General features: G+C 34.6%; 1 protein-coding gene across 1 annotated transcript in view; it reads right to left on the bottom strand.

The window, feature by feature from the left end:
- The window catches only part of DYNC2H1 (dynein cytoplasmic 2 heavy chain 1), a 145,922-nt gene that overhangs the window by 71,638 nt on the left and 57,877 nt on the right, over positions 1-16,407 (bottom strand). The window contains exons 64-72 of the mRNA XM_059838623.1: positions 15,771-15,869; positions 14,503-14,626; positions 11,450-11,613; positions 10,590-10,709; positions 7,778-7,912; positions 6,872-7,015; positions 5,151-5,240; positions 3,153-3,218; positions 1,023-1,073 (exon numbers count right to left, since the gene is read on the bottom strand). Coding sequence (XP_059694606.1) covers positions 1,023-1,073; positions 3,153-3,218; positions 5,151-5,240; positions 6,872-7,015; positions 7,778-7,912; positions 10,590-10,709; positions 11,450-11,613; positions 14,503-14,626; positions 15,771-15,869 — 993 coding nt within the window. The remainder of the gene's footprint in view (positions 1-1,022; positions 1,074-3,152; positions 3,219-5,150; positions 5,241-6,871; positions 7,016-7,777; positions 7,913-10,589; positions 10,710-11,449; positions 11,614-14,502; positions 14,627-15,770; positions 15,870-16,407) is intronic.

The following is a 16,407-nucleotide window of genomic DNA, read 5'->3' as shown; positions in this document are numbered from 1 at the left end:
CCAAAGACCATTTCTGAACATCTCTGCACTGGTAATTTGGCCACAGCTCGATTTTTCTGCTCTTTAGATGTTTGGCATGGAGGAAGTTCTAAGGAATTTCTGTATTCACTAGATCATTGTTATTAAAAGATCTTACAGTACACATTAACCAGTCTGAGGAGTCTCCGAATGGAAATGTATTTGGATCGCTCAAGGCGTGAGCAACTTCAAGAGTAATCTTAAATGCTCAGTGGAGAAAAACAGAAGCTTTCTTGTGGAAGGGTATCTCAGCCATGAGTTACAAAGTCTGAGAAAGAACAAAACTAGGAAATTTGGAAGCCATTGTAGGAATAAATTTAACATGGGTCTGCAGTATACATTCCATTTGAGCTGAAGGGCACACAGGCACAATCTTTCCAAATCCTATGGATTGTGCCTTAGGTAGGGTAGAATTAAGACTGGTATTAAATTCCATTATACAATCAGATCTCACATTCCTTGAAAATGGCCTACAGCAAGAAATACTTAACAATCACTCAATTCACAGACATTTAATTGAATTACAGTGACTCCAGACAGATGGAGGGGGACTTCTGCAGTCACTGAAATGCAAAGCCTGTAGTTGAGCCATCTAATGGCTAGAGAAACTGGATTTCAAAGATCATTTTAGCAACCAGCTGCCTGAGAAAAAGTACAAAAAGTGCAACTCATACATGCACTCTGGGAGAAGGAGGGATTCAGAAATACTGATTTTAGTTACAGAAGAGGTGTAAACATGAAATTTCAAATTGTCATCCCAGTTACAGAAAAACTAAAAGAAAATACACAACAAAGGCAAAAATATATTCAAATTAAAAAAACTACTTGCCGTGTTCAAAAATTCGTTAATAAATTTATGTCTTTATATTATTATGTGAAGAGTTATTTTTTTCTTTAATGTATGAATACAGTTAATTAAACAACATAGTAAGAATAAAACTTTAACTTCTCAGGATTAAAGTAAGTGTTCCTTATTTCAAAATATGAAAATAAATGTAGCTTACTGATTTTCTGATGGTGTCTCCAATGATCACACCTGTAAAAGTCTCCCATTCCTGGGTGGAATAAATGAACAACTCAGATATGTCACAAGACACCTTTAAGAACTAAGATTGATATGTAGTAGCATGTAGGCAGAGCAGGAAGATAAACAAATTAAATGCTAGGTTCTGAAAGAGGTACAAGACATTTTTTAAATGCTAGGTGATGCTATCAGAATCAAATTCCTTTTGCAGAATCCAAGCTAAGTGGCTGCAGTGCTTTATAAGAAAAAAAGCAAAGGGGAAGTTCTATACTTTCTCAGCCCACAGTTCCTACCCACACTGCCCATCTACCGACTATCAGGAGGCAGCAAATGTAGCTGGCAAGGGCACACATCCTGCCTGGTGGGGCATCAGCAGCCCACACAGAACAGGTAACTATAGAAAGCATGACTGAATTTATGTATGATTAAAACTTTTAGACCTCATAAAAGTATTCAGGAAGACAATTTTAAATCATTTAGACAAGTATTTAAAACCACTAGAAATTACTTAATCCTGTATTTGGAGGCGGCAAGAAACAGACCAAAAATTCTTCATAAGTACTGAAATTTTGCATAAATAATATCTATATTCTATGATGAAGATTTTTTTATTAAAGGGAATAGTAACATCAGAAATTTAAAAGTCAATTGACTAAGAGTAATACTGCTGATAAAACCCCAGCATAATATTTTGCACCCATCAGTCTCACCGAGTCTTGAAACAGCTCCCTCCTTCAGTTACAAACTGATGCTCATCTCCCAATTACAAAGAAAATGCTTGTGCACACAAAAATGCATGGAGTATTTTTTCATTTGTGCAATATTGTTATGAAGAAAAGAAGCACAATCTACAGGGAATGTAAAACTACCTCATAAAAATCTATACATATTGATTCAGAAAGAGAATGTCCCTACTGAGAACCAAGGCATTCTATAGTATGGGGTTGAAGTTGTACTATAAATTCCATATTGCTATGTGAAAAAATATTTAACTGCAGAAGGTTCAATTCTTTTGGGACAGGGATTTAGAATACTAAATTCTCTAGCAGCATATTGAGCAATTCCTAGTCTCATCACATTAAAAGCTTTAGAAGAAATAATTTTAAAAGAATAACCACTTCAGCTTCATTTTCTTCACTAAATATTTTGTATAAGCACTCTTCTCTTAACAATTTAATGAAAATAACTTCTACCTTTCAGAGAAGTAAAAAAAATATTGGCATTATTCTCTCTCTTGAGTATTCAGATACTGTAGAAATATGCATTATATATAATCTAGATTGAGCTAAGAGCTATAATAGCTGATGGAGATGCATGCTAAACAACAGAAACCAACACTTAGGGCTGTACTTTACAAACACTTAAGAAGCCAGGATTTAATTTAGCCTGAAAACTATTTGCAGGTTGCTGCCTTCATGACTTTAGAAACTCAAGAAAGATAAAGCAAAGTCTTTTCAGAAGCTCAAATAAAATAATAAATATCAAATAGCAAACTTTGGATAATGAAGAGCAGCCAGGATATACTTCTGCTAACAAGATGAGTTATTTTTATGAGGCCACATCATTGCTGAAAGACTGGGATTTCACTCTGTCAATCCATATGCCTACAACAAAACAACTCCTTCATTGGAGGGCTCCAGACACCTTTTTTTGAACGTTATACTTTAAGCTCATATATTTCATATAATCAAGTGTATTATCTGATGTATTTCATATATTCACATATTTCATATATTCAAATGCATTATCTGATTTTTACCTCTATAATGGACTCTCCTCTACTGAACTGACATCTACTATCATTTGATGTCTCTTCTGGTCTCCAGCTTCTAGTACAGAAAGCCATAGTTTTGTCTCTCCATTTCGTGGAGGTACTTTAGATAATGAAATGTGTCTTCACTCAGGATAATCAGCCATGTTTAAGCAATTGTATTAAGTCAATTATGCATACTGTTTCACTGCAGGCAGACTTTATAGGATTGATCTGACTACACTACAGACAACTACAACTAAGTCCTACACTTACTGACAAAAAACTTTTTATCTACTTATTTACTCTTCATACTAAATTTGAGTAAAAAACTTGGGGATTTTCTTCTTTAGCACTTACATTCTCTTGAAAAAGCTCAGGGTGCATTCCTCGTACAAAATGTAGAGCAAACATTAGCTGATCAGCCTGAAATAAAAGCAGTAAAAATGTATTTATATACTCAGAAAAAGTCCTATTTCTGTTTCTTTTTTATAAGTAACATTTCTTTAAAAGAACACCTCAAATTCCATAGTAATGACTTAGTGACATATACCCTAATACAAAATTGCTACATCCTTTTGCAAGTTAGAGACAAAAACTAACTCAAAGTGGGCTGTGGAGTAGAGGCTAAAGAGGCCCCTACTAGGAATTAGAATCAAGTTTTGCAAGGAACTGAAGTTCTCATTTTATTGATAAATATGAACATCATACGACACTAAGAACAAACCACACCATTTAACTTTTTCATCTTCTCAGAGAAATCTGCAAGCAAATCCATATCACACCTGCACATTAGGATACTCCCTGGATGATCTAGCATCCAAAATTTGAACAAGAATTGTTTAGAAGAACACTAAGTGGCCCAGACAAAACCTGCTTTGACAAATTAAAGATGGGCCAGTTCAAGTGCTCAGGTAAATTTCTTGGCACCACTTCATTTAGCAGCATTCATGAAGCCTATGTACACAGAAATAATAACCACAGACAGACAAAATCTTTCCTCTTGATTCCAACAAGCTTCAAAAGGGTATGAAGTCATATCAGCTACAGCATTTATGAAGACACTAGTAAAGCCTCTGTGTCATAGCAGTCTTTAAAAATTTTCATGGATAAAAGGGAGAATCAGCAGTGAATCATGGATGGTGTGAAGAGTTTATTTGTTCTCTTCAATATTACAACACAATAATAAACTGGATGGACCATTGCAGCTGCACAGTTAACACATTTTCAGTATTTTCTAAACTCCAGTCTGATTACACTTAAAATCCTTCCTACTAGTAATCTCTTTTTTGACTTACATTTGAACTCTCTACTCTTTTCTTATATATAAAAATTGCTGCCTTCCATATTCACAAGGTGTAATGACTTAGTGGAAGGTTTCACATACTTGTGACTTCAAAGACAAACAATTATTATGAGACTATTTCATGAGATTCCACTTGCACTTTGACAAACAAAACTCCTTAGAAAGAACTGCTACCCCTGTATCCTCAATACAGCATTGCTGGATTGGGGGACAGAGGTAGGAGGTGGTGTAAAATTTTCAAGATCTCTCCATTCTCACAGACCAAACTACAGACTTGCATGATTTTTACTGCTCAAACCATATATGCAGATCTACTGTGCTTTCTTCAGCCTGGTACTGTGAGACAAACACCTCCTGTTATGACAGTTTCATGTGTAAGTAAAAATTTAAACTAAAAATTAAAGGCTTAGCTTTCCTAGGTTTTCAGTAAGAAAGTAAGAAGCGAAAAGACACCTGACAGAAATTAAGAAGAAATACACTAAGAACATTTTTAACATTTTTTGTAAGAAGAACAAGGAGCAGATAGAAACAAAAAAGGTAGCAGGTAGACCTTTGGAAAAGGCTATGAAAATAAAAAGGCTAATATCACAATGTAGGACTTATAGAAACATAGAATCATCTAGGTTGAAGAGAACTTCAAGATACCAAGTCCAAACATCAACCTAACAAACCCACTTCTGTTTTCTTTTTAAAAAAACACAAACCAAAATACAAAAAACTCCCAAATAATCACACAAAACCTTATATTTAGGAATGCAAGAAATAAACGGGAATGTAAAATGAGTGCTCAGAAAACTGTGATGCCCATGACTGACTCTGAAGCCAGAATGAGGCATAGAGGTAGAGTTCTGTGGAAAAATGTGCATCAGCAATATTAATTTGGTCATACACTGATTTTAAGTCTTCTTTTACCATGTCAGTTACTGATAGAGTAATGTTTTGCATCTATTACACAATACTGCTTATTTGAAGTAGATCAAGTGTTGGCTGCTCAAAGAAAACTTTCAAACCAGTGCCCTGTATAAAACCCAAAAAAAAAAAACCAATCTTACCTTAAACAAACAACGACAGACGTATTCATACACTGTATGTTTCAATGAGCCAATAAGCAGCTTGATTCTTTCCTCAGTATTACCTGAATCCTAAAAAAGAAATTTCAGATTTCTAAAATTCTTGTGGAAGCAAAAAACTTTCCACCTACTTTGCAAATTTCAGCAAAATGACATAAATAATCTGGACTCTATGTGATACTAGTTCTAAAAACATATTAAATTCATCTGCAGCTATCAATGACTCAATGGGAAATTCATGCTGAAGTATTAAGAAATGAATATTTTAGCATTGAATATTTTGCCTATGAACATGACACAACTTTGTGTATAAGGAGAAATACACTGAGAATGGGAGGACATTTCCTTCTCCTAACATTAATATCATTAAAATCTCATCATTGTCACTTGATAAACAATTGCTTATTAATTGAATTACTATATTCAATACTACTAAAAAAGTATGTTGATCTTAAGTGTAGTTAATAAACTTCTGGTCAAATTTGGCCCAACTGAAATGAACACTGTAGGAAACAGTAAGTGTACACTGTTCTTCAAAGCTCATAGATTGAAAAAATAATTCTAACAGGGAAAAATTTGAAAGATAGGACAAAAGAAGAAAGGGACTGGGGGGTAAGGGAGTGTGTTACAGGTAGTATGACTTCCTTTCTACCATGCTGGAATTTGAAGAGATGAGTTTAAGAAGGGCAATTGTGCAACTGATTTGCCTAATAGCTTTCCCATGTCTAATAGATTTCTTGGCATGAAAAATTGGATAGAGGTGAAGGAAAAAAGAAAGCAAGCAACAAAGGCAAAACCAGAAGCTGAGCTTTCAATAGGTAACATTACAGGCAGGAAAAAAAAATTATGAAGGAGTGTGAGTAACAACAAGAAGTTAAAACATCATGCTGTGGAAAAGAAGTAATAGGAACTTCAAAGAGGGCCAGTTCACATTGTCAGAACTGTGTTCCTAGTAATGACTGGAGCTGAAGGAGAGTTGCAATCACAGATGCCAGAACAAAGGGGAATCCAAAGGAAACATGATGAAAGGCTGGTGAATGACTTTCTAAGTAAAAACAAAGAGAAATATGAGGAATTTTGGAGATGCTTAATAAAAAGAAAATGCACTATTACTCAGTGTGGTGGGTATTTTGATGTAAGGAGTGAGGTGACAAGAGATAAATCCATTCTTTGCTTCAATAAGAATATACTGGCCTAAGAATACAGAAAAATAAAAAATAAATTTTAAACAGGACAGGCTGCAGGCATGATTACAGACTGTAAAAAAGTAGATAAAGTAATGACCTTCCTTCAGGTAAATGAACCATATAGAAATAAAGGTATTTTCTTATTCTACCCCTTCCTGATAAAATTAGCATTTCAGATCATTAATTTATTTAAATAAAGCCCTCAGTAAACTGATAATCAGCCTTTGTTTTCCTAATTCACCATAGACAAAGAACAAGCCTGAAATCACAAAGAGTTACTTTGCTCTCAGATGGTAGAGAAGTTCTGTGATTTATATACAACATAATTTAGAAATGCATCTACCTGTATTCTGAACATCTAAAGCCCAACAGGTCACCATCACTACTTATTATACACTTCATCATCAGTTATTCTAAGCTTTTTTTAAAAAATGTCCAGAGTGACTAATAAATTCTAGGGATCAAAGCAGATGGACTCCTCTGCAGCATTAGCAGCTTCAGAAGAAGAGCAAGTACCTGCTCGCTTTGCAGAGCCCTTTGGAAAAGCCGCAGGAACGCCGCCAAACTAAAGCGGTACATATTATTAATTTTGGACAAGTCAGAGATGATGAAGTACATCTTGCTAGCACTCTCAGCCAAAGGGAGGTAGGCATCCCTCTCCTGTGGAAGAAAACAACACACACATAAAAAAGCCAGGTGCATTACTGCCACCTACTGATTATTGCATAAACATTTACTCAGCCCACTGAGAAAACATTCCTATGACTCCCACTGATTTGGAAAACAGAATTCTTTCCAAGCCTTCAAACTGAGGGATCAGCAGTTCAGACTTCAAAATTGTATTGAGATTTCAAAATTGAAATAAAAAATTTTTATCAAAAAATCCTTTAGGGATTTTTTATGCAGAACTCATTGGAAATTAATCCCTAGGGCACTAAGGTCTTCTTCCACCACAGAACACATCCCAAAATTCAATGGGAAATTTTAAACTAAACAAACAGAACACAGAAGAAAACTCTGCAATCTGTCACAAAAACAGGATGTCAGATGAATAGCATCAGCAATGATCTAAACTTTTCCAATAGCAAAGGGCATATTAAGCAAAAACACTCATATGAACTATAATGTTTGCAATAGTGGATGGCAAAAATAAAGTCAAAACCCATTACTTGTCAAAATTCCTTTAATTCAAACTGGCAGACTTTAAACTGTATAAGTACTCAGCATATACAGACCAAGGCACTTTAATTACTGAAAACACTGCATGTACTTCCATATCCCAAGTATCATTTACCCAAAAAAAACTAATATAATATGTCACTCATCCTATAACCCCATGGATGTATGTATCTTCTCTAGATAAAAGATGAATATTTTTAGCAGGAGAAAAACAGTACTTTAAAGATTAAAATATTCTTCTACCTTATCAAGGAAACTCTGAAGTCTGAAAGATTCAGCCAGTGATTCTTGGATGAGTGCACTGCTTGCTTTAGTTTGGTTCAAAGATTCAATCAGCTCCTTATTTTCTAGTATATTGCCTTGTGATGTGGCAAGTGTCTGGAAAAAGAAAGTCATCTATGTTATATTAAAAAAAAAAATCCCCTGAAGTAACCCTTTTTGTAAGCTATCTTCCTCATCTGTATGTATTTCTGAATCATTGAATGCATCTCAAGAGTTCTCAAAAACTGACGGTTACTCCAAAAACTGTGGCATTTTTTAAAGTATGAAAAATACAGCTCAAGAACATATTACAAAAATCCAGACTGCCATATTCTGGAACAAAGGTTATCAGCAGGCTTTTGAGAATGATTTCTATGATTAGAATCTAAGGCACTAACATTCCAATGGTAAATACAGATTAGAGTATTTCTTTCTTGTGTTTAACTTCTCATTTAACCTGAAGTTGGAAACTTGTAAAAACTTCCTGTACTCAGTCATTCATGAATTCATTTTCCTTCAAAAGAATTCCAGTTCTCGCAGAATTCTCGTCTCCAACCGAGATGAATATTCACATCACAACAATTTAGGTTTCATAATCAATGATCACTTTAAAATCCTTGGGATTGCCTCACATTTTTCCTGAGTTCTCCTCATCAAATTAAGCGATTAAGCAATTACTCTTGCTTCTAAGAAGTGGGAAAAGCTTGAATAGTTCACTTATATCTAAGGTTTTTTACTAACCTCCAGTAAATACACATCAAGATATTTATTTTGAAAACTGTCTGCTTGTCAGTCAAAGCAGTTCTGAGCAACCACCTGTAGGACATCATTTTAGAATATTTGGAGGCACAGAATCACCAGTTAGAGTAGTAGAATGCATTTACTTCTCTACCTGAAACAAGTTTAGGACAAGATCACCTGCTTTTTCAGACAGTCCAGTTCATCCATGAGGAATCATACTGTGAGCTATGAGACAGCACCCATGTCTTTACTCTGAGGCTTTTAGAAGGACATCAGTACAGTACTTCAGAGAGAATGGAAATGTTGCTCAAAGATTAACTTAAATTTAGCTAGACCTCATCCAACATTGACTTCTTTGATAATGAAGTCCACCTGCCAGTTTCCACTGAGCCTTAGGTTTCTTTTTTCAAGGTCAAAGAGAATCCTGAATTCAGGATAACTTGCTAACAAGAATTCCAAAATTTAAATCAACCTTGCTGTTACAACTCAGGTGCTTTTTGTTGCAGATGTCTTAGGCATCAACTTCTTTAAGTTTTGCACTCAGTAATTAAGAACAGAATAATTAAAATTATTTTTGAGTTCCAAGATCCCATAAAAAGTGTGTTCTAAAGTGAAATTTGATTTGTTGTATCTCTGAACCCTCAGGTTCTGGTAGACAATAAGGTGTTAAAAGGGTCAAATCTGGATATGGAATTTTATTAGGGAGCAAGTTCCCCTCTTCCTGTAAGAGAAATCTGCCCCATCAGAGTTTCAAGAAAGGGCTGACCTTAGTATTTGAGAATTAATAGGGAGTTCAGTAAAGACAGTAAATGTGGAAATTCAAATCACATAAAATAATTATGTACAAAATTCTAAAACTGAGCTATTAATCATAGAATTATGACTGGATGGGACCATCTAGTTCCAACTCCCCTGCCATGGGCAGGGATGACCCTCACTACATAAGGTTGCTCAAAGCTCCATTCAAACTGGCCTTGAACATTTCCAGGGATGAGGCATCTCCAAGTTCTCTGGGGACCCTGTTCCAGAGGTTCCCAGAGAAACTGGTGCTTTACCACCCTCCCAGCAGAGAATTTCCTTGTAATGTCTAAATTAAACCTACCCTCTTTAAAAGCCATTCCTGCCTTGTCCTGTCGCTGCATTTCCTTGTAATAAGCCCCTCTCCAGCTTTCTTGTGGGCCAATCTAATCTGCAAAACTATTATTTTATGCTAATCCATTGCCCTCAATACTGCAAAGTTCTGTGACTTAGCTACAGACTGAGGGGTTTAGGGCACCAGGTCAATCTCCCTGCATCTCTGACCTTTCAGAAAGACAGGATTCGAGAATCCATTCTTACAAGCATGAAGTACAATTTCTGTGAAATCCATGGCTAGAAATAAACAAAAAATAAAACAGTCCTTCCTTGGAAGCTACCTTTTCTTAATAGAGGTGAACATCTGTTTCTGAGCAAAAGTACTTTCAATAAAATAAAAAGATGTACAGAAAATTGAGAATTTTAATTTTAAATGCAAGACAGGGAATGTTAACTGTAAAGAATTTTACAGCTCATTGCTAATAATAATTTCAAATGTCTGAGCAATCTTTCCATTTTGTAGGGGGATTTTTTTCATTTTTTTCACAACACAGGATCATTTCTCAACTTGAGAAAGAGTCATTTGATATGATTCACAGGCTTAAAAGTGTGGCTTTTTTAAAAACTAACAATTTCAAAATGAAATAGTATAATTTTTAATAAAGTTTTCTCTTCTTGGTTTGTTGCAATTACTGAAATTTCTAATCAACCTAAATCAGCCTAAATCTATCTCACCAAATTAATAAATTTAACTATGAAACTGAATTGTAGTATTGAATACTACAGCTTCATAACAGACATACCTTCTTATCTACTCTAATCTTCCAACAGGTCCAGGCAAATAATGCCTTTATTTTTTCTAATCAAAAATCCTGACGTCTCATTATTCCAACACTGCCAGCATCTTTATTCAAACACACAATAATGTGATTATTATCTTGTTAGTTTAACAGATATTAAAGAGGTAAATTTGTTTTACCTCTAAAAGAGAATCCTCAAGTTTAGCTAGCTGTATCTTCTTATCTTCTTCCTGTTGTAACAGCTTTGTCTTCTGCTCTTCTAAATCAGGCTTTTCATGCTGAATTGTTAAAGCCAAAAGCTAAAAACAAAGAGAGAAAACAGAAAGGAAGTTGGTTTTTTTTGCATTTCCACTTCAAGAGGGGTCAGTTTTTATGGATACATTGTATGATGCCAATTACACACCTCCAGAGGAAGGAGGAAATCCATATGGTTATCTAGGCTTCACATTTTAAATTATAGCTTACTTATCAACATCTCATCTACATCCCATTCTAAGCCCCTTGTTAGTGTAGAAAAACTTGTTATATACCAAATAAGGAGGGGATTTTCTTCCCTTAATAGATCTCTTTCTTTTTTTTGCTTTCTTCCATTTGTATGTTACATTTTGATTCTTAGACTTTATAGATAAAACCTCAACAGCTACTAGCATTTTAAAGGAAATAAAATACACAGTATTTTGGTTTCACTACACTTTTTTCTATACACAAAGTATCTCGATGATACCAGCATTATTCTCTAAGTAGGACACTGGAGAGCTATAACAGAAATGTTTCTATGGTACCAGAAATGCATCTTGAACAGGAACCAAAGGCTTAGCAATTAATCTGTTGCAACTGAAGTCAATGAGAACATTTTCATTTTCTCTACTGGACTCACTCCTTGGTTCCAAAGCACATAAAAATTTTAGTATTTATATTTGTGAGCTTGAAAATACCTCCATAACCATTAACACAAACTGCACCATAGGGCTTATTCAAGGTGCTGGATGCAGCTATGCATGTTCACTATACATACACTGCTTTTTTTCTAAATGCCTACCTGCCCTCTTAAACCACTTGCTGTTGTGGTAAAATTTACTTCTGTAACAATAGAAGAAGCATCAGGTGGAATGAAGGGATTAGGGCTCCTTGTTGATAGAAAAAGACGGAACTCTTCATTATAATCTATCATTTTTTCACCTATTTGTACGGCGTAACGGGGTCCTGTAAACAACAAGCAGATTTTGGACTCACTCTGATTGGAACATTCTATAATTATCTGAAAACAATGGTATTTGCGTCATATATTATGATCAATGGATCTAAATATATTTTACAATATGTCTTTATAAACTGATTGGAAAAAAGTACAAATTCCAAAAATTAAAAGAACACATCCTAACCTGCACTGTTAAGAGACAGAAAACTAATAACATAGCAATAATATAGGAAATTACATGGTAAGAATATTTAATACACCTGAGTAGTTTAATTATCCTTACCCAGAACACGAAGCATCAAGGACAAAAATGCACTTGAAGTAAAAGTAATACTAACAACTTTTTGAAATGTTCAGACCATGAATAGGAGACAAAACACCACAGAAGATGACCTCGGGAATCCCACTTGTGTAAGAATTTTGTCATCATTTAAACATATTCCTTTACCTTTAAACATTGGTCTACCACTCTATACTAGCCATAAGTATATACTGGCTAACTAAGATGGTTCAATATTTCCTCATCCAAACCAATTAGATTTAATCTCTGGATCTGTTAAATTTATTTGTAGAAGCTTGATGTTGCTGTATAATCACAATTCTATTAAGATACTATTTTCTACAATAACTGTTACAGAGCAAGTCAATGGAACTAAAGATGATGGAATATCTAGACAGCAGAATGAAAGAAAAATATCCCATCAAGAAATATCCCACATTGTATTATTATAAATATATTTAATTTAACCATATTATGAAAGAAACAAGTGATTTATTACATAACTGATGTCATGGTTTCAGTCTGTTTATACTCCTAATATTTCTCTATATGCATGTTACAAAATAAAACTACATGAACAGCCCCCTCCACCCCTCTTCCATAACAGGTTTCCATTCCAGCAGGGTTAGAAAAGAATAGACTCAGACAATGAAATGGTTAGAGTAAGATCTTGCCTCCTAATACTGAAAAACAAAGAATGGAATTAAAAGTTGAAAAGTGAAAATTTCTATTCTGGAAAACTTTCCAAGATGGCATACTTAGGTGCTTCTCTATTTTTAGCACTGTGTGCAGATCAGAAATATAAATCTCTTGCTAAAACACTGGTAGAGATGAAAATCACACACCAATTTTCCTTCTATGCCAAAGATCAGAATAAATTTTAAGACTATGTTGTAAAAACGTCAAACAGAAAATGGAAGCTGTACGAAGACAAATGTACTGCAGTACATAGATTCACATTTTTTCTCAACATTTCGTTCCAAGTAATGGAGGGACGTACAGTCATCACAAGCAAAATAATGCAGACAGGTCCCCACACCCACATTTTGACAAAAAAGAAGAAGTGCATGCTTGCTTATAAAGATTCAAATAGTGACCCATTCTTCCTTTTCCAACAACAGCTCTTTAGTTTGGTCCTGCACAGACTTGGCATTAACATAGCTCATTAAAAAGCAAAAGAGGACATCTGAGTGTTACAAGCAACTTTCCTGGACAAACTAGTATATTTGAATTTAATCTGCTTTCTCCGCAGTTCTGCAGCCACAGTCATCTTTCATACTGTATCTCATTAGCTCTCAAAAATTTGGCAGAAGCTAGAGGGGCAAAAAAAAAAATTGTTACAGTGTTCTACCTAACCCTCCACAGATCCCTGAAATGACTACTTTGGTTCCATTCTTTTAATGAGAATAAACAAGCAGATGCATCTGTAATGGAAGACTGATTTAAAATAACCCTTTCTTTTCCCTAAACAGATCTTTCTTATATTGGTGATAAATGTATATATGAATCCTATGGTATTTGCATTTATTTTTAGCATGTACTTACATTTGAAGAATTACTGGTACCTCACACATCTTTAGATCTCAATAGTAGATGAAATGACAGCAAAAAAAGAGTCTTGAGCTACTTTTAGTACCCAAAGTTCATACAGTAAATTACATGGCACATGCTGAGGAATGTATTTCTGCCACTTGAGGCAGAAATACAATTACAAAGGATAACACAAATCTATTTTAGTTACTGTAATTTATAAAGTACTTAATACACACATTGCTGTACTATTTAATTCACCAAGCTCTCTTGATATAATTTCAAAATATGTAACATAATTCAACAAAATTTATGCTGAGATGCTTGCATAATTACTATTTATTTTTGCCAAACTCTCATCACAATTTTTCATATTAAAAAAAATTTCTTTCAAGCACCTAAGTCCAAAGCAGTCATACAAACAGTTAGGGAGAACACATTATCTGTCCAAAACAGAGATATTATATTGCAAAACCTAAACATTGTGATTTTTCACTTTTTTTACATTGGTTAAGGGACTCCATTCACAAAATTCCACCATTTTGCTGATCTCTATGACCATTCCCATTCCAAGGGCACACCAGGAACAGACCCTGTGTGTCTTCTTCAGGTTCGGAGAAATCCAACAGAAGCAGGAACACCAACATTCTAAACTTTTGATTCCTAACTGCACTAACAGTTGTGTAACTTTGGGTTTATTTAAGGCCCTAGTTTCCAAATAGAACTATGTGTTTGAAATGATCACAGGAAATCAACTTAAAATTTAAATTTTTAAAAGAGACACATGTGTTTTTATAAACACATTTTTATAAATGTGTTTATAGAAACACATTTTTGTAACTTCAATTTAATACTTTTAATTTACTTTTAAATAACTTTCAATTTAATTCTTTCCAATATTTTCCACTTACTAAATAAGAACATATCTCCAACATATTTCACACATTGAAGGGTTAGTAGCAGGTTAATACTACAGAGGAAAAAACTACACAATATTATGTTTTCAGAAAAATCAAGTTTTATATAAATAGATCCAAATTACAAAAGTTTTGAGCAAGTATATGCAAAGATCTTGGTGATTTACCTTGAGCAATAAGATCTTTTCTTAGCAATGGGTAAAGCACAGGTTCCACTCCATCCATTTCCTGTATAATAAGTGTCTTCCCAAATCTCACTGCCAGCTCAAGAGCAGTTAGGAAGTTGGTGTCCTGGATAAATAGAAACACATTCCTTTGATTCGTGTTTTTTTGAAAAATGCAAACACTTTAGAATGAGTAGGAAGGCATTACACCAAACAATCCAAATCTAAAAATCAGTAGTATAGATGAAAAGTCCTGTTAGAGGCATATGATATTTCAGGATTTAGCCACAAATGTTTAGTTTCAATAAAATTGATCTACTGATCAAGAAAACCTGTCTAACATTCCTAGATCTTCAAGTGCTGCATCAGAAGAGAGCAGGTTCACTGTCATGTCTGCCAGGAAGTCCTGGCCAGGTCTCTTATCTCAAATTTTAATATGTAGCTATGTCTCAAAACAGAACCAAGCCCAAAATTCACATTATTAAGAGGTCTCTAGAGAGTCTTTTGTTGCACACAGGTGTTTAAACATGCATGTGGTGCTTATGATCCCATTACTCAGTAGAGCTTCTGGACAATACAGGCAACAGAGGCTAAAAGGTAATCAGGCCAATCAGCTAGCAGGACAAACTATCAATTACCCAGAGATATGTTATCTACTACCATCAGATAGTATCTACAAGGATTCCACAAAGCCAGCAGGGATCTGTGGAAGACCTACATGCTGTTGAAGCAATGTTTTGAGGCCAGGTGGGGTTCAATAAGGGACTTCTGAATAGCATCACGTGCCTGCCTGTGTATGAGCAACTGAGCTGCACCTCACTACTCAGGGAAAACAGTTGCAGGTACACAATGAATTTCAGGGACCTTAATCTCAAACTGAAATCAAATTTACTCTTTCCAATGTAGATAATACAACACAACAATCACAGGGAATTAAGTGTATATATACTCCTGAAATCCAGTGAACTGCAACCAAGTATACAAAGGACCTCTCTATCTGAAAGTCTTTTCTATCTTCCTCTTAGCAGGGAATATGACATTCTCAGAGACAGTAGCACAAAGAGGCAAACTTGCAGAAATAACACCAGATGTTGACCCTCCTATTTTAAATAACCTAAAACTCTGTGGGGAATTGTATGCTTCACACAATATAAACTGATTTTTGGTGATTTCTATCACAAACCTTTAAACACTTTGTAACAGAACAGAGAAAGCTCTTGTAATGGAATAGAGAAAGCTCAAACAGAAAAGATCAAGAGTAAATACTGCACCTGTTGGTTAATAACTTCCAAACGTGACTCCTTCAAATGTGTCTTCAACCATTCAGTAGCCCGGAAAGAAGGGTCTATCAAAAATGGACAAACTTTACTCTAGGGAAAAAATACAAATATATTTATTACAATCTATTTCAAGAATAAAATTGGAATCCTTTTTTGTTATTTCCTCAAACAAATGTAATATGTATTTTCAAATTTTTTTTAATTAACAAACTGTTTAGAGAAACAATAACAGACTAGGAAATTTATGTCTTTCATTTTATCTCTTCTTTAAAAAAGCAAGGAGACCACCCAAATCCAAAATTCTCAGATGTTTTTCCTGCTGAAGTTAAGCAGTTCTTCACCTTCTCTTAAAAATAGGATTCTCTATTCAATGAGTATAATCTACAGCTTTTGTTAATCACAACGGCTTTTAAACTTAGAAGAATTATTAGTTTTCCTTTTTCTTCCTCTGGTGGAAAAGAGTACAATACTTCTGGGTTTGGACCTCAATGCATTTTACAAAGAATCATGAATACAAGTATTTTGCAGGCACAAAGCTACACTCAACTCAGTCCAGTACATCCATGTCTCTCTTGTGCTGTGGATCACACAACTGGACCCAGAACTCCAGCTGTGGCCTCACCAGCGC

The sequence above is a fragment of the Haemorhous mexicanus genome, chromosome 2, assembly GCF_027477595.1.
Source record: "Haemorhous mexicanus isolate bHaeMex1 chromosome 2, bHaeMex1.pri, whole genome shotgun sequence".
Lineage (NCBI taxonomy): Eukaryota > Metazoa > Chordata > Aves > Passeriformes > Fringillidae > Haemorhous > Haemorhous mexicanus.
Note: the sequence above shows the minus strand (reverse complement) of the source record. Positions and strands in the feature narration are given on the sequence as shown.